Source organism: Sceloporus undulatus, chromosome 8, assembly GCF_019175285.1.
Source record: "Sceloporus undulatus isolate JIND9_A2432 ecotype Alabama chromosome 8, SceUnd_v1.1, whole genome shotgun sequence".
NCBI lineage: Eukaryota > Metazoa > Chordata > Lepidosauria > Squamata > Phrynosomatidae > Sceloporus > Sceloporus undulatus.
Window position 1 is genome coordinate 21894181 of NC_056529.1, and position 17600 is coordinate 21911780.

Here is a 17600-nt window from a genome sequence, read left to right on the forward strand (position 1 = left end):
TGCGGAGAAGCCCCGTTCATCACCTGTCCCTTTTCCCCATCCTGCAGAATTCCACGCTGACCATTGAAGAATTCCATTCCAAGCTCCAGGAGGCCACCAATTTCCCGCTGCGTCCCTTCGTCATCCCGTTCTTGAAGGTAAGCCCCTTTATAAGATGGCCCCTTGTCTGGATCAGTTCCTGATTTGACCCCACTGTGGCCTGTTCATGCTACACAATTATAGCTTTATTGATTTCACTTTAACTGCCAGAGTTGCCTCCTATGGACTTGTAGTTTGGGTAGGTACCAGAGGAGCTCCAAATGCCCCTTCCTAAACTGCACATCCCAAGGTACCATACAACTCAACCATGGCAATTAAAGTGAAACTATAGCTCTATGGTTGGGTAATATGGATCAACCCACTGTATAAAGCACTTTTATTGTTGAGGATCGGAGCTTGGGAAAGTTTCTTTGGGGTTCAGGAAACAAATGCCACCAGAATCCCTCAACACCAACATAACTGGTACTCATTCTACAATATATATTCTATTGTGGTGTGCCTTGAAGTCATTTCTGACCTATGGTAACCCTAAAGCAAACTTTTCATGGGTTTTCTTGGCACAATTTATTCAGATGGGAGTTTGCTTTTGTTCCCCCCCCCCCTCGAGGCTGAGACTCTGTGACTTGCCTAAGGTCATCTAGTGGATTCCCATGGCCGAGGAGATATTTGAACCCTGGTCTCCCAGAGTCCAATAGTCCAACACTAAAACCAGGGCTCAACAGCAAAAATATACAAAAGAATCATGTACCACCTTTGAGATTAACTGTGAGAAAGAAGTTGTAGCATGCCACTGATGAAGTAAACCAAGTCTACCAATGCTCATGCTTCAACTTCTTTTGCTCGGTCTATCTCAAAGGTGCTACAAGTCAGACCCCTTTGGAAGCCAAGATTATCAAAATTGAGGCTGTTGTGCTTTGGCCACATTGCAAGTAGGCAAAACACGCTAGAAAAGGTAACAATGCTGGGAAAAGTGAAGTAGAAAGAGAGGATGGGCACACGTCAGATGGATGGACTCAGGGAGATCATGGGGCTGGATTTAGAGAACAGGGGGCCTTGGAGATCTCATTCACAGGGTCCCCAAGAATCAGAGTTGACTCTTAACAACAAATATACGGGGACACCTTTCAGAGCTCTTACCCTGAGATTCCTCTCCATCTTAAGGCTGGGAAAAGAGGGTCCAAGGCATGGGATGTGGGGCCCCTACCCTTCATCCACCTCTTTAGTTCTTGCCAAAAGAGGTTTCCTTTTTCCTGTAATCCCGGTCCTTCCTGACCCAGCCTGCTGAGCGTGAGAGAGTCAGTGTTTTCAAACAGAAAGGACTTTTCTGACAGTCCTCCTTCCCCCTCCTTCTCCTTCTCCTCCTGACACCCTGCTTCCAGCTGTTTCCAACCTGGACTCCAGATGCTTCTCATTACATTAATTGCAACCAGGCAGCCCCCGCGTGCCTTTCCCAGGGATGTTTTTTTTCTTTAAATTTTTCTTTCTCCAAATCCAGAATCAGGGCAGGCGAGCGGGGAGTGGGAACACAGAGATGGGAAATGGGGGGAGGGATCTGAGACGATGGAGGAATCCACGTCGGTGCATTTCGTCAGTTCACGCTCTAACATGTTCAACAGATGGGGATTTGGCTGGTGGTCAGCGGCAGCCTGAAGAGGAAACCAGGGCCTGGTGACGGCATTTTCAAAAAATGAAAAGAAAGAAAGCCTCGGTTTTGCTCTGGGCTGCGGCTTAATTGCTTCGGCTCCTTCTCCGGATGGCCTTCTCAGGGTTGAAGCTTCATGAGAAACTCACTGGGTGGGGAGTGGAAGGAGCAAAGCTGGCATTCAAGTGCAGGGGGGCATATTTACAAACACTTCCCATCGAGAATGCTTGCAATGAGAAGGATGATCCTGCGGGGCCATGAGACCATGGCTGGCCCTATGGGAGCAGAGCCCAAATGCCTTCCGTTGATAGACACTGAGGCTGCATGTTGGAGGTTATTTCAGGAACAGAGGAAGCTATTCCTCTCAGTAGAGAGAGGCAGGACTTTATCACACCAGCCTAGTTTTTTTTTGCAACAACTGTGTTAGTGAAGCAAAAACATTTAGTATCACAGTTCTCTGCAACTTCGTGAGTTTGCTGCTTTGGCAGCCCTTGATCCCTTCTGCACTGGCTCCATAACCCCATCTTACTATTTATAAATGCCCAGCTCAGTGCTTGCCTGTCTTTCAAATTTTGTTTTTATTTTTGCTGCAACTCTGTCATTAAAGAATTTGATCTTATTGTTTAACTATAATTACGCAATCACAGCAAAACCAAAAATAAAACCCCAAAAGGCATGGAGTAAAAACAACCTTGGCCTGCTTGGGAATAGTGAGGAGAGAAAGAGGGGTATAAGATGAGAATCATATCCCCTTCTAACATATACAGTAATTGTTACTGCAGCAGAAGAGACCTATTGCACCAGCAGGACTAAAGAAATAGCAGTGATAATGGGAGCCATTGACATGTTTTCTCCATCAGTGAAAAGGTGCCCTCCACCAATGATTTAAATGCAAAGAAACAACAGAAGTGGTGTAGTCGTTTGAGTGTTGGACTAGGACTCTGGAGACCAGTGTCCAATTCCCCGCATGGCCATGAAACCCACTGGATGACCATGGAGAAGTCACACTCTCTCCATCTCAGAGGATCGCAATGGCAAACCTCCTCTGAAAAAGCTTGCCAAGAAAGCCCCATGTTGGGTTGCCTTAAGGTCATCACACTCCTCCTTCAGGGCCTTGGGCTGTTCCTTTAAAGTTTGGACTAAAACTTGGAGCAGGCCCCCACATGTAAACCATGAGCTGCCACTTCATTCAAAGTCAGGTTGTGCTTACTTAGCCCTAAACTACAGAGCAACTGCATCTTCTCTTCTTCCCCTTCTCTTTCCTCCTCCTCCTCCTAGGCCAACCTGCCATTGCTGCAGCGTGAGCTTCTCCACTGTGCCCGAATGGCCAAGCAGACACCTGCCCAGTACTTGGCACAACATGAGCAGCTTCTCCTGGATGCCAATGCCTCCTCTCCCATCGACTCCTCAGAATTGCTTCTGGAAGTCAATGAGGGGGGCAAGAGGAGGACGCCAGACAGGTATGGGCCTCAGCTATTTCTAAGACCTTGAGTGAAGTTTTAAGTTATTGCAGTGCTAGAGATTTGGGTAGCATGGATCAACCCACTGTATACAGAAAGCACCTTTGAGACTAACTGAAAGAAAGAAGCTGTTGCATGAGCTTTGGTAGACTAGACTCTACTTTCTCAGCTGCAACAGGAAGGCAGATCATCAACAACAAAATTAAAATAAAAAATAAAGACAGCCTTCTTACCGTAATTTCTTTTCCCAGTGTCTGTTTTAGAAGGCAGCCCCCCTTGGAGCAGGGACCTTTCATACTGGTTTATAGGTGTGCATAAATAGCAAAGCAATACTGATTTGGGCTGGAAGGAAGGAAGGAAGGAAGGAAGGAAGGAAGGAAGGAAGGAAGGAAAATGATCTGTAGCAGATCTTACTTCTTTCTTTCAGTTAATCTCAAAGGTGCTGCAAGATCCCTTTGCATACTTGTTGCAAACGGTTTCTTAAGTGGTCTTGGCTTTGCAGAACAGCTTTGAGGTCTCCTCTTTTTCTTGCCTAAAGCAGGACCAAAGAGAATGGCTTGGAGCGGGACCCTCTGCACCCGGAGCATCTCAGCAAAAGGCCGTGCACCATGAGCCCGGCCCAGCGCTACAGCCCCAGCAATGGGATCAGCCACCAGCCCAATGGGCTTCCCCACCCGACCCCTCCACCTCCCCAGCACTACCGCCTTGAAGACATGGCCATCGCGCACCATTACCGGGACACCTACCGGCACCCAGACCCCCGGGAGCTTCGAGAGCGCCACCGCCAAGCTGGTGAGTGGCAGGAAGGAGGGAGGAATGCCTTGGAAATCTCACATTCATTGTTGTCCTGATTTGGCAGGGCAGTCGCAATTAATCCTCTGTCTTCCCACTTTCTCAGCTGCCTTTTAAAATGTCCTGGTTTCTCTCTACTCCTTCTGGTTTCCCCTCAGCTTACTTTCATTGCTGCAAACTGAGTTCCATGTGCAAAAGTAGTTTAACCTAGCATAGAGAAGTGGAGAGGTAGAATCATGTCCTTCCCAGTTGACTCCAGCAAAAGCAAACTGCTGCAGCCTCTCCTAGCTTCTGTGTTTGGATAAATCTCCCTTATCCAAAATTCCAAAATCCAAAACACTCTGGTCCCAAGCATTTTGGATAAGGGAGACTCAACCTCTAATACATTTTGCCCTCTTGAACACATTCTGATGTTGACCTCCAGCTGTCCCAATTTAGCTGGGACAGGCCTGGTTAATCTTTTGCTTTCCAAAATCATCTACATGGGTGGCTGAGATAGTGATAGCACACTGCTACTGGAAACAGAGTCTTTTGCACATGTACTCCATAGAACAGTTTTGCGAAACACTTTGGGATGAACAAATACCATGGAAGAACTGTGCAGAAATGTTTGTTTTTATCACAGTGGGAGAAAATTACAGGAATTCACTGTCCTTGTATGTGAGATTGAATTAGTCAGAGATTTGCCTCTCTACCTGGGAGTCACTTGTGTTCGGCACTTCCTCCCAATGCACTTGGTGCCTCTATGTAAGAGGTTTGCTCCATGCCTTGTTCCATCCTCTCTAATGGGCATCTTTTTCTCCTTCCCAGCTGTGCACAGTACCAGGCAAGAAGAAGTGATTGACCACAGGCTAACGGACAGAGAATGGGCCGAAGAGTGGAAACACCTCAACAATGTAGGCACCAAATCCTGCTGCCCAAAATTTGAGGGGCATGAATTGATGGGTAGAGCAGTTATTTTTTTGGTAGGATGGAATCTGGATGAGGGATGGATTCAGTGGCATAAGCAGGTGTATGATTTCGGTGGCAGCTAATGCCCACTAGGGCTGTTGGGTGAGAGGACAGGGTCATCATAGGGTAAGCCAAGGGGTCTACAGTAGTGCAGCCATTGAGACAATGACTGACATCCTGTTGATGACAACACTGGGATCACATAGAAGACAGGTACTGGCATCCTGTGGATGACAGACACCAGTATCCCATGGACGATAGACACTGGCATTATATAGATGACAAACACTGGCATCCTGTGGATGACGGACAGATGTTTAAGCTCTTCTACAGAAACAGTTGGATATTTTTGTCCAATCTGGAAATGCTAACAGTAAATCTAATCTGATCATTTAAAATAGTGTGAATAACGGAAATGATTAATAACTGAAGTGATTTAGTACATGTGAAACACTTTAGCAAGTTAGAAAGAGAGATTTTAAAAAGTGATATTTTACTATTAATCCAAAAAGTACATTTTTGGTGCCTTTGGCCATGGTTGCATGTTCCAACATCAGTGCATCATGATACACATTTTATAGGAGAACATAGCAATTATCTGACAATGTGGCATTGCAGAACTGTTACGCTCTATCTCACCAACGTAGGAGCTTGGCCCTAGTTTGCAAAACCAGCAGGTTTGGTCTTAGCTAATCTATAGTTGCCATCTGGTCAAGTTCTGATGTGTGGCTTCTGCCCAGCAGCTCCTGAACTGCATTATGGACATGGTGGAGAAGACCCGCCGTTCACTCACTGTCCTGCGCCGTTGTCAGGAGGCAGACCGTGAGGAACTCAACCATTGGATCCGCCGCTATAGCGATGCCGAGGACATGAAGAAGGGGGCCAGCCCTGCCACTCGTCCCCACAACAGTACGGCCAACACAGAGGCTCCCCCTATAGGTATCAATGGAGAGGGGCAGTTCGTGCTGATAGCAGTGCAAATACAAAATGGCGGCCTCCATCGCATTATTAGTGTCCACTAGAGTAGAGCCATTGAATTAATAGGATTAACATATGTGGTTGACTCCCCATTCAGTGGGAATCAATAGGTCTACTCTAGCTGAGTCTAATCAATAGAATTCAGAACTGTAAACCTTGGGAGGAAGAGGGGGGCAACTCTGTCTTAAGTAGCCAGCCAACCAGTTCAAAACCTTTGAACCACCAGCAGTTGCTGGACTTGAGCTCCCAGGATCCTTGACCACTGGGTTTGCTGAGGATTGAAGCCCCAAATACCTGGAGGGCTAACAATTGAGAACCACAGAGCAAGTGACCTGAGTTCCTCTTAGGCCAGGCTTCCTGAAAGTGGTGCCCTCCAGATGCATTGGACTACATGTCCTGCCATCTGGCTGGGGAGAATGGGGGATGTAGTCTGACTCATCTGAAGGGTACCAGAATGGGGGACATTCTATTGAGCATTTGCAGCAATGCTCCTCTTCTTTAAAGGGTGTTTCTATGCTTGCGCAAAGGGGTTTGGGGGAGGTTTGTTGAGCATTGAACATTTCTAAAGAGTTCACCTCCTCTTTTCTGCTTTTTCTTTCGGTCAGATGCTCATCGCGAATTTGCATCCAGGCCTCTGTCTGGCTACATGCCGGAGGAAATCTGGCGGAAAGCTGGTGAGTTTGTTGGAAGGAAGTACTTTTGGGGGGGGGGGGAAGAAGAGGCTCATCCAACACTTCATAGCTGAGACAGATGGGGCCAGATTATCAATGGTTCAGTGGATGCAATTGTTCTAGTCTTCTCCCTGGACAAGGTCCAATGCTGAAGGGAAGAGATGTCATCTGGCATCTGTGGTAACCCACTTTTTCAGTCGTCGTGGAGTAGGGTTGCTAGGTGAAATAAGATACAGGGTTAGGAGTATCAGATCTTAAGGCTTGGCCCTGAATCTCCAGTTTTGTATATCATCCTGTGGCATAAAATGAGGGTGCACATTCTCCAGTTTTGGGGGGCTTAGCTCCAGGTAGGAGTAAAGCACTTCATGCAAATTTCCAGCTCAGCTAATACATAGAACTGCAGCTTCCTACAGTTTCCAAGGGTGCAACTTGCAAAGACTCTCCAAAAGATCTTTGGGTTCACTTAAGGTGCATCTGCACTGCAAAAATACAGTGGGCTCTTGGTATCCGCGGGGGTTTGGTTCCAGGATCCCCTGTGGATACCCAAATCTGTGGATGTTCACATCCAATTAAATACAATGGAGAGTAAAATTGGCTCCCTTATATAAAATGGCAAAATTAAGATTTGCTATTTGGAATTTATGTATTTATTTATTTTTTTAATATTTTCAAACTGTGGATGCTTGAATCTCTGGCTAAAAAAAATCTGTGGAGACGAAGGGCTGACTAACGCAGTTTGACTCTGCTGTAATTGCCACAACTCAGAGCTATGGGATTCTGGGATTATAGCACTATGAAATACACTGGTACCCCGGGATACGAATGCGCCGCGTTACGAAATTTCCGGGTTACGAAAAAAATGTATTTAAAAAAACTGTTCCGGGTTACGAATGTTTTTTCGGGTTACGAAAAAAAAATTGGTGCTTTTCGGCGCTATTTCACACCAAATCGCGGCTTTTCCCCATTAGCGCCTATGGGTTTTTCGGCTTACGAAGCCTTTCGGGTTACGAAAGCGGCGGCGGAACGAATTATTTTCATAACCCGGGGGAGCCCTGTATAGCACTTTGAGGGGGTCAGGTTATGATTCCAAGCAAAGAAATAGGTAACATTTAGCCGGCCATGTTTGGTGGGGAAACCGATAGTTACTGTCAATGTATATATATAAACATAAATACACATATACAGTTGGCCCTCCACATTTGTGGCTTTAACTTTTGTGGATTTGATTTTTTGCAGTTTTAATATGTTCTCTCTAGGAATCTCTAGGCCTTCCAGCAAAATTCTGCTGGAAATTGACCATAGAGTAGTGCTGGAGAACATAGAAGTGAGTAGAGAAAACACTTCTCTAGGCATTTGTAGGTCCTCTGCCACGATTCTATGATCAACCTCTGGCAGATGTTGAGCATAGAGTTGCAGTGGAGAACCTGAAGATTACTAGAGAGGTATTCGCTAAAAGAATAGTGTTTTTCTTATTTGCGGTTTTCCCACTTTCATGGGGATCCTTCAGCCCTAACCCCAGCGAATGTGGAGAACTCCCAAATTTTCTTGACCCTCTGACTGTAAACCCACCTGAGGGTCGGTCTTTGTTTAGCTCCCCTCCATGATTTCCGCCTCGCTTTGTGCTCTTCCTTTCAGAAGAAGCTGTGAACGAAGTCAAGCGACAGGCCATGTCCGAGCTCCAGAAGGCTGTCTCCGATGCGGAACGCAAAGCCCATGAGCTGATCACGACGGAGCGTGCCAAGATGGAGCGTGCCCTGGCCGAAGCCAAGCGCCAGGCCTCGGAGGACGCCCTGACCGTCATTAACCAGCAGGAGGACTCCAGTGAGGTAGTGACACCCTCTCCCAACCTGGCGCTTGGCACGAGAATAGCAGGCTGGAAGCCGTAACCAATGACTCGGACGGGGGGCCCGTTGGCCAGGCTTGGTGGTCATGCCCCTCTCCGGCCAACCTTTTTCCTTTTTTTATCTTTTTCTCCTTGTCCCATTTCCTTAAATGTTATGAATTGATGGACCCGAGCCACGGCCCATTGGGAATCCGGCCAAAAGGGAGCGACTGCCAGTGCGTGCCCCAGTGAAGAGTAGACAGTTCAGGCTCTTAGCCTTGCTTCCCGCATGTCTTTCGCGCCGCCCTGACCTTCTGTGCTTTCGCCTTCCCCTGCAGAGCTGTTGGAACTGCGGGCGCAAGGCGAGCGAGACCTGCAGTGGATGCAACACGGCCCGCTACTGCGGATCTTTCTGCCAGCACAAAGATTGGGAGAAGCACCACCATGTCTGTGGGCAGACGCTCCAAGGACTCCAGGCCGCGGCAGCAAGCGGAGCACCATCTTCCGCAGGGATTGGCATGACGGTGGCGTCAACACAACCGGACGTGGTGGCCGGGGCAACCTCCATCGCCGCCGTGTCTGTTGTGGCAGGGAGCCCCAGTGATTCCAGCTCAACCGCAGCTTCACGTTCTGGGACGCCGGCCACACCGGTTCCTCTGGACACTGCGTCTCGCTAAGACAGACCGGAGAGGGAAAAAGGAAACCGGGAAACTGACCAAGAATAGTTGCCGCTTCTTCTTCTGCTGCTGCTGCTGCTGCTACCAGTTCTCTCCAAATGAAAAATAAAAATATAAAAGACACAAAACTGCATTGAATGCAAATCCTCAGCTACCTGACACGTATTTGACCTCCAAAACGACCTCTATCTCTCACACGAAATCCTCATGACTTCTCAAAAACCTGGGCTTTAAGTGGAGTTAAGGGGAAAAAAACCCAACCTGCTCCGTTCACTTGTCAATTTTTTAAAAATACTTATGATGATGATGACGCTGATGATGCTAATGACGATACGTCTTACCAATATGATTTGGGGGAATTTATGATTTGATTTTGATTATTATTTTTTCGGATGAGGAATTTGTCTGCAGGTATACAGTATATACCGCACATCTGGACTCAGGGGTCGGGGAAGGACGCCACGAAAGACGATAACTTCCGTCTGCATTTCTGCCGGAGATGTGTTCAAGAAAAAGACGTGAAAGGAGTGAACGGAGGGAAAAACAAAAAAACTTTTCCCTGAAAGGAGAAAAGGAAAGAAGGCAGAGGAATAAGCATTTTTTTTTAAAGAGGTAAACCATTTCAGTTACAAAAAGCAAGATCTTTTTTTTCTTTTTTGTAAAAAAAATGAATAAAAATAAACCATAAAAACATCAAACTCTTTGGCTTTAAGTAAAACAGAAACGAAAACAAAAAAGAGAAAAATCCAAAAAAAGAACCCGACGAAACCAAGTGAAGGAAGCTTACCTGTAAACTACCTTGCTAGTTAGCCAAGAAGATACCAGATTCACCTCTGTTCCAAAGGAAACCCAAAAAATACAAAAACCAGAAAGAAAAAAGATCCAAACGTTTTTTCCACTGCCAAAGTTTCTTTCGTCCTTTCTTTCTTTTTCGTTCGTTTCTTCGTTCGGTTGCTTGCTTGGTTGGTTCCTTCTTTCTCCTCGTTTCTGTGGGGAGTGGTTGTTATTTTTTCTCATATATATATATATATATATATATGCAATATATTTTTTTTTGTTTTTGTTTTTTTGCAAATGAGGAGTAACACATCTTACTGGTCCGGCAGAGCGACGGCAACTTTCTACCAACGACGGTTTTTGTTGTTGCTGCTGCTGCTGGTGGTGGAAATTTCGTCTCCTCGCGGTTCTTGGATTCGGGCGGGAGGGGGCTGCGTGCACTTGGACCTTTGCCACGTTTCAGTGTACCCTTGAAGGAGGACAAGATGTGCAAGTTAAGGGATCCGAAGATTTCTTTCCATTCCCCCCCCCCTTTAAAATAAAGCAAAAAAAAAACCCACACCTATACACACACACAAAAAGAGATATCCACCACTTTTGTGCAAGTCTGAATGCAAGTTTGTGTGTCTGTGTGTGTGTATGGATGCAGCAGAAACTCTTCCTCCAGCTCCTTTAGTGGGTGGATTATAAAGCTTTTGCAGTTTTAAAAAGAAATAAATTCAAAGAGCATTAAAAAGAACATTGAAAGGCCACTGCCCAGCTAGCCAGCCTGTTCCAGAGAGAGCACTGTTTTCAGAAATACCTGTGATATATATCCTTTTTGCCCATCCTTGACCGTTCCCCGCTCCCCTCCGGCTCCAAATGCGAGCAAACAGTAACTCTGCCCACTAGGACTTTCTGCCTGGAGTTGTCTTTTTCACCACTACCTCTCTCTGCCCTCCATAACCTACCAAATCCCAGGCAGATTTTCACCCTGGCTTCTTCCAAGCACCCACCCAAGTCAAAAAGAAAAAGTGTTTTTGTCATTCTCTGCCCCTCTTCCGAAGACTCTGTTGGCAGCCTGTAAATATTAAAAAACCCGGTTGTACTGTCCCACGTCTTTCCACGGTCTTCTCCGCCAGTCCTGCATCTTCCAAGGGTCCTTCTGTCCCCCAACCCTGACCCTCTTCGGCAGTCTGGGTTTCCTTCTCTTCTTGTCAGCAATTGTCTTCCGTCCCCATCAGGTTTTTAGCAATGCTTTCCGGGAGGAGACCCACAGATGCATGTCTGGGGGAGACGATGTCGTTTGATTGCATTTCTTGCATCGTTGTACAAAGCGCTGAGGACGGGAGTGCAATATAAAAGGGGAATGGAGGGAACGGTGGGGCTGCAGGGAGGGAGACCTCAGACAGATCGCCCAGGCATATGGGCTCAGGGCAGGAATCCTGTACCGTTAAATGTGAATGTATATAGTATTTGGAAAGGTCCAAAAATACTAATAATTATGTGGATGATGATGATGATGAGATGTTTGCCAAATAATAGAAGCCACTGAAATATGTAAAGGTTAGGAAAACAGGCTTCCAAAGAAAAACATCCATGCGCTCCTTTGGAGGTGTTGTTTTTCTGGAATTCACAGAATTCATCATGTTATTGACTTTCGTTTTTATTTATTTCCTTCCCCTCTCTACTCTTGAAATAAAAAAGGTTCTAGCACTTATTACTTCTGTGACTAACTGACTGGGGAAGCCAGAGTAAAGCTTGGGGGGAAGTTACCTTTTGGATTACAACTCCCAACATCCCACAGGTTGCTTTGGCCACATTGCCTGGGCAGTTTCTGGGAGCTGTAGTCCAGAGAAGGAGCTTCCCAAAGCTTTAGCATGGAGACGGCATTGTGTCCCTTCTCTTAGCACTTTGGATCCCTGCGCCTCCTGTTATCGTCAGTCCTACAATTCCTATATGGGAAGATGTTCGGATACTTCTCACTGCTTTTGAGCCTTTCCTCCGTTTGTATGTTTTCCTGTGGTCCACATGTCAGCCTTAGCAGAATTTGTGGCCAACTGTAGCAAGAACCTCTTCATTTTAGCGAAACAAGAAGGAAAGGAAGGGAGGGAGGAAGGAAGGAAGGAAGGAAGGAAGGAAAAGAGCCAGCCTGGTCCACCAGAGAGCCACTGAACTTCAGAGAGCCATTGAATAGCTGAGTTGGAAGGGATATCAAATCCAACCCATTGCCGGTGCAGTTACAAAGCACAGAAAGAAATAATGGGGGCCAAAAATTACTCAAGACATTTTTTTGCCTCCAAAGGTTGGGAAAGTTACTTTATTTAAACTCTTTTTATCCCCAAAGGGTTTGGGCAGTTGTAGTTTGCAGATATACTAGAATAGATTTCTCTCTTTCATACACACACACCCCCCTTGTTACCTTGCATTACCTGCCTCCAGTTTGGGGTCTTTACAAACAAAAAGAAGGCATAACAGACCCACTTTTTTTGCACTAGCAGAGAGAATTAGCGTTCCACATTTCTCACATGGTGTTTGTGCATGGTTTGTTTCTCTAATCATTGTCCTGAAAAGAACTAATATATAAAATGGAGTGTTTATGCTGTGAATTAGGGCCTCGTGCTATTCTTCATTTCTTTGCTAAACTTGCTCTTCTGCTTGGAAGTTTGCAGAAACCGGGAAAGCAAAGGCTGCCCTTCCCAGAATCTGGCTTTGCTCCGGAGGTTATTTGGGGCGGAGAGGTTGAAGCCGTTCAAAATAACCTCTCCATATGTTCTGGGATTTTAGCAGCTTTGGGTGTTAGCCGTTTTCTCGTTCGCCCGGTGTCCAGACCTTGTGGGACTACCTCCAACTGGCGGAGAAACTGTAGACAGATGGAAATCCTTAGGAATTAGCAGTATGCCAGGAGATAAAGGTTGTTTTCTCTCTCTCTGTTATAATTGTTATTTTCAGACCAAAAGCTAAAAGGAAAAAATGGGGGAAGGGACTCGTTTTCTGGGCTATTTCAGTCGCTGACCCAAATCTGATAGCTTTAATGGTATTCTAGTGTGACCTCTCCCAAATATCTAACTTTACCAAAATGGTTCCCAACCAAAGCAGAATGTCGGTGGCCAGACATCCCCATCGGCCATGCTCTTTTGAGCACAGAAGGATCAAATTCACACCATTTTTACAAGGATTTTTCACATAGAATGTTTTTTCTTAAAAGACAGGCTGTTGATTCAGTTTGTGAGTCCCAGGCTATGATTCACGCCGCAGCCTTCCAGAATCCAGATGACACAAGGATATGGTGTCATTCCTCAACCTTTTGATCTGGACTGATGCCACTTGGAAGGTTGGCTTGATGCAGCCAAGTCTGTGGGTTAGACACATCTTGCATTGAATGTGCCAAGTTAAAAACAACAACAACAAGTGGTCAACTGGTCATCCATCCAACTCCTTACTTTGGAAATTGATAGCTTGATTCTGATCCCTGTATGTAAGCAAATGGCTTCTCAACTCACATTCTTTGAGCGGTTGTTGGTTCTTAATCACATCTTCTTTGGTTGCCCCCATCTTTTCCATCTCTCTCTCTCCAGATTATTGGTGCTCTTGTGTGCCTTCAAGCCGTTTCTGACTTATGGCGAACCTACCATGGGCTTTTCTTGGCAAGATTTCTTCAGAGAAGGTTTGCCACTGCCTTCCTTTGAGGACGAGAGAGTGCAACTTACCCAAAGTCATCCAATGGGCTTCCATGGATAATCAGGGATTTGAACCCTTGACTCTTGAAGTCCTACTTCAGCATCAAACAGTTATGCCACAATGGCTCTAAATTCTTCCATATTCACTGAATTATGAGACCGTCTCAGATCTCTCTCTCGCTCTTCCTCCAAGTTCTTGATTCCTGTCCTGTGCCTCTCTTGCTGCAGCTAGTCTGTGTTTCACTAAAAAGGAATAGGTTCTTCTCATGAAACAAAGCACCAAAGCATACCTCTCCTGGTCTTATCCAGATTGATAGAAGGAGGACAGGTTCTCGCAAGAGAGCTTCTTGGGTTTTGTGAGGGTTTGCTAGACATTGTCGCCTCTGCTTTCACTTACTCCGTCATTTTGGACAGGCTGCTTGTTGCGATATCCTGAATCTGAGCTAGGGTTCGTCCAAAGTCTTTTTTAAAAACCAGGGCATCATTTTCTGAGGTCGTCTTATGGTTTGAAGAACAAATTTCCTCCTGTTGTTTTATTTTGAATGGAATTGTAGTGCTATAGTGCAAATGTGCCACTTGACTGGCACATTATAACTCTTTTTGAAAAGAGAATGCAGCGAAGGAGACTTTTTTTCCCTTCCAGTATGTCTTGGAATTAAAAGAGCGGGAACAAGATGTTGCAGCTGGTGCCCGGAATTGCCAGAAAATAATCTGGGATGATAGAAATGCTGTTTGGATCATTTAAAAAACCTGAAAACTAAAGCAACAAATACTGCAGTCTCCTAAAATATATGCCTCATCTGGAAGAGTCTGGCTTTACTGCATTATCCTTTGCTTCTGCTATCTTCCCCCAGTATACAAAATAGGAAGCTGGCACCTTGGTTTGATGCAATAACTTTCTCTCCACATGGGAGTTCCTTTGGCTACAAAAGATCTGCCTTCCAAAATGAGAAATGTGAAGTTTTGACATTTCCTTCCAACCCTCAGTTTTCCCTGTTGAATTGCTCCTATGTGTCTAGTACAACTTGGCAGGAGAGAGTGCCATTGTGACCAAGCATCTGATGGATTCATTTCCTCCTAGGGTCATGCTTGGGATGCCCACCCTCATAGTTCAATTTGTGCAAAAGTGTGGCATGCAAAAAAGTAAGTGGTGTTGGCCATTTTCTTTTGTGCAAAGATACTTTTGGAGAATGATCTGGATGAAGGGCAAACGGTGACATACAGTTCTCTTGGAAAGGGATGCTTTTCCCATGTTATGTTCCATCGCACACGAAGAAGTAGATGTGGAATTCGTGTCAGATGTGGCCCTCAGTCTCTTGGGGGAGAACCTTTGCTCGGAGGGTTGAAAACAAAATGAGAGGGAAAGGGAGAGAAAAAGGCTCACACAGAAATGAACAGAATTCCAATCTAGCTTTAAAACTCCGCTTCTGAGCTTCAGCAGATGGGCAAATTCTGGGAACCCAGCCAGTTCCAACCGTTCTAGAATCCCCTCAACCCTCCAAAAGAAAGGAAAAACAAGTGGCTCAGGAGCAGAATCTGGCTCAGATCCTTCCAAAACACATCCTTGGCCCTGGCTGGCCCTGGATCTCCTTTCCTTGGAGGACTCAGGTCTCTTTCCCACTGCACTACTATAGCATGATGATCCCACTTTAGCTGCTATGGATGCATCCGATGGAACCTGGCATTTATAATTTGGGGAAAGGCTTAGAATCCCACAATTCTCTAACTTTAGTCCTCTAGGTCACTGGCTCCCAAGCTTTGGTCCTCCATTTAGTTTGGACTTTAGCTCCAAGAACCCTCAGCCAATTTGGCCAGCAGTCAAGAGTTATGGAAGTTGAAGTCCAAATCATCTGGAGGACCAAAAGTTGGGGACCGCTGCTTTCAGTGGTTTGGACTTCATCTCCTAGAACTCCTGACTGGGACCTTTGAAAGAGAATTTGAAACACTGCATAAAGCCAGAAATCTCAAAACTATATAGGATGGAGCCATGGCAGTTTGGGTGGTATCAAAAGCACTATAACTGTGCAGTGTGTAAGAGTCTGTGGTTGTTCTTTGCCCTCAGGTCAGCTTTGACTTGGGGCAACTCTCCAGATGGGAAATCTCCATCACTCCAGCCATCTTGCCAACTCAGGACAGCAGCTGTGGCTTCCTTGTTTGACTTAATCCACCTGGAACGTGGTCTTCCCTCTTTTCCTAATGCCTTCTGCCAAGCGTTATCCTCTTTTCCGTTCAGTCGTGTCGTCTGTTGAGATGTCCAAAGTACAATAGCCTCAGTTTAATCAGCCTGGCTTCTAGAGAGAGAGTTCAGGCTTGGTTTGCTGTCAAGCACAAAATGTATTGGTTTTTGTGGGTTTTTCAGGCTATGTGGTCATGTTCTAGAAGAGTTCATTCTGGACGTTTTGCCAGCATCTGTGACTGGCATCTGCAGAGACTAAAGATGAATCTTTCAGTGAAGATGGCAGCCACAGATGCTGGTGAAACATCAGAAATAAACTCTTCTAGAACATGGCCACCTAGCCCAAAAAACCCACAAAAAGCTATGGATGCTGGCCATGAAAGCCTTCAACTTCACAAAACGTATTGTCTTTTTTGCCAGTCCTTGGCATCCATAGAGCTCTTTTCTTTTCAAGCTTTCTTTTTGCCCATCAGTGGGTCAAAGCAGTTCTAAGGAAACCACATATACTCTTTCCTCGGCTGACTTTGCTGGCTCCAGTGTCTTGGGATTGGGGTCACACATACATATATGGCACATCCTCAGGTCTCCTCCCATCCCTGGAGTGGTTCTGCCAAAAAGACCCCTCCCAAAGGTTGCCAGGCACACATGGCACTTCCCGGCCCCCATGCTCTCAGGGTATTTGAGAGGGGCAAATCCCACACTTAGAACTGTGCAATACTTGAAACAGAAGAGAGGGTTTGCGGGGGGAGAGGAGGGAAGGACAGGTATTACTTGTACAAACCGGCATATGTGTGTGCGAGTGTGTGTTTGGGTGCATGGGTGTGTGTTTGCAAAGAGGATTTAAAGAGAGGAGAATAATAGAAATTTAAGCAAAACAAAAAAAAAAAAAGGAAAATTTTAAAATACCCCCCATCCTTCCCCTCTTGCCCCGGTGTTTGTGGGTTTTTCCCCTGTGGCCATTCCAGAGAATTGACAAAAGTGATAGGAGGGTTGTTTTGGTTTTCTTCTTCTTTCCCCCCAGCTCTTCTTTTTGGCATGCTGTCCCCCTTTTCCCTTTCCCTGTCCCTCACTGTTTCCTGCTTTCTCTAAATGTACTGTATGTTTGACCTGTGAAAGATGTAAACATTATGATTCAGGTTACGTCTGTTCTTAACTCTGTATCCGTGTAATAAAGAAAATTTAATATCACCCATCCGGATCCAGTTCTTTGGCTTCCTCCTCCTTCTGGTACTTAAGCAGAGAGGCAAATTCGGCACCCCTCCAAATGCGGTTGGACTCTAAATCCCAGCATTGCTCTCCCAGGACTCTGTTGGCTAGGCTTGCCATGTTTCAGAGCCAGGGTTTGTGGGTCATCTCCAGTGGGGAGACAAGGGTGCAGATTCTCCACTTTTGAGGAGCTCAGCTCCAGGCGAGAGAACAAGGCTATGCACAAATCCCTAGCTCACTTAAGCTTCATTCCCACTTACAAATAAATCGGTTTGTGATCCGAATCAATAGATCGATTCAACAGTGGAGCGTCGTTCCCACTACATTTGCCCCAATCGCATTTTTTGCGCTGTAAAATAATCCACTTGTGGCTCACATTCATGAATGAGTCGATTCAAAATGGACCCGCTCCAGCCGGTTGAAGGGCACATTTAAATCGATTCTGATCCACATCTGGTTCACAATTGCGCAGAACGAATTTACCCAAAAAGATGCGGAAAAAATCAACATCAAAAAGACTCAGGTTAAATGGGTTTATCATATGACCCCCTCTCCAAATTGCTTCAGCGATTCAATTCCATTGGGAACCAGAGTCATTTGAACTGGTTCAAGCCATTTTCCGATCCAGTTTAAAAGGTAGTGGGAATCAGGCCTTAGTAGAGAAGCAGATTACAACAATTTGCAAGGCTTAATTAAATTAGATTTATTTATTCATCACCCTATAGCCAAAGATCTCAGGGCAACTTAAAA

At 45.7% G+C, this 17600-nt stretch overlaps 1 protein-coding gene across 14 annotated transcripts in view; it reads left to right on the top strand.

The window, feature by feature from the left end:
* CBFA2T3 (CBFA2/RUNX1 partner transcriptional co-repressor 3) overlaps nt 1-9730 on the top strand; it is a 45095-nt gene extending 35365 nt beyond the window's left edge. For 7 of the 14 annotated variants that reach the window (XM_042437259.1, XM_042437266.1, XM_042437271.1 and 4 more), the window contains 8 exons: nt 48-137; nt 2960-3141; nt 3680-3933; nt 4744-4829; nt 5625-5823; nt 6468-6536; nt 8169-8359; nt 8694-9730. In XM_042437259.1, coding sequence (XP_042293193.1) covers nt 48-137; nt 2960-3141; nt 3680-3933; nt 4744-4829; nt 5625-5823; nt 6468-6536; nt 8169-8359; nt 8694-9032 — 1410 coding nt within the window. In that variant the 3' untranslated portion in view covers nt 9033-9730. The remainder of the gene's footprint in view (nt 1-47; nt 138-2959; nt 3142-3679; nt 3934-4743; nt 4830-5624; nt 5824-6467; nt 6537-8168; nt 8360-8693) is intronic. The other 7 variants (XM_042437262.1, XM_042437267.1, XM_042437264.1 and 4 more) reach the window with 5 other exon arrangements.
* The last annotated feature ends 7870 nt before the right edge of the window (nt 9731-17600 follow it).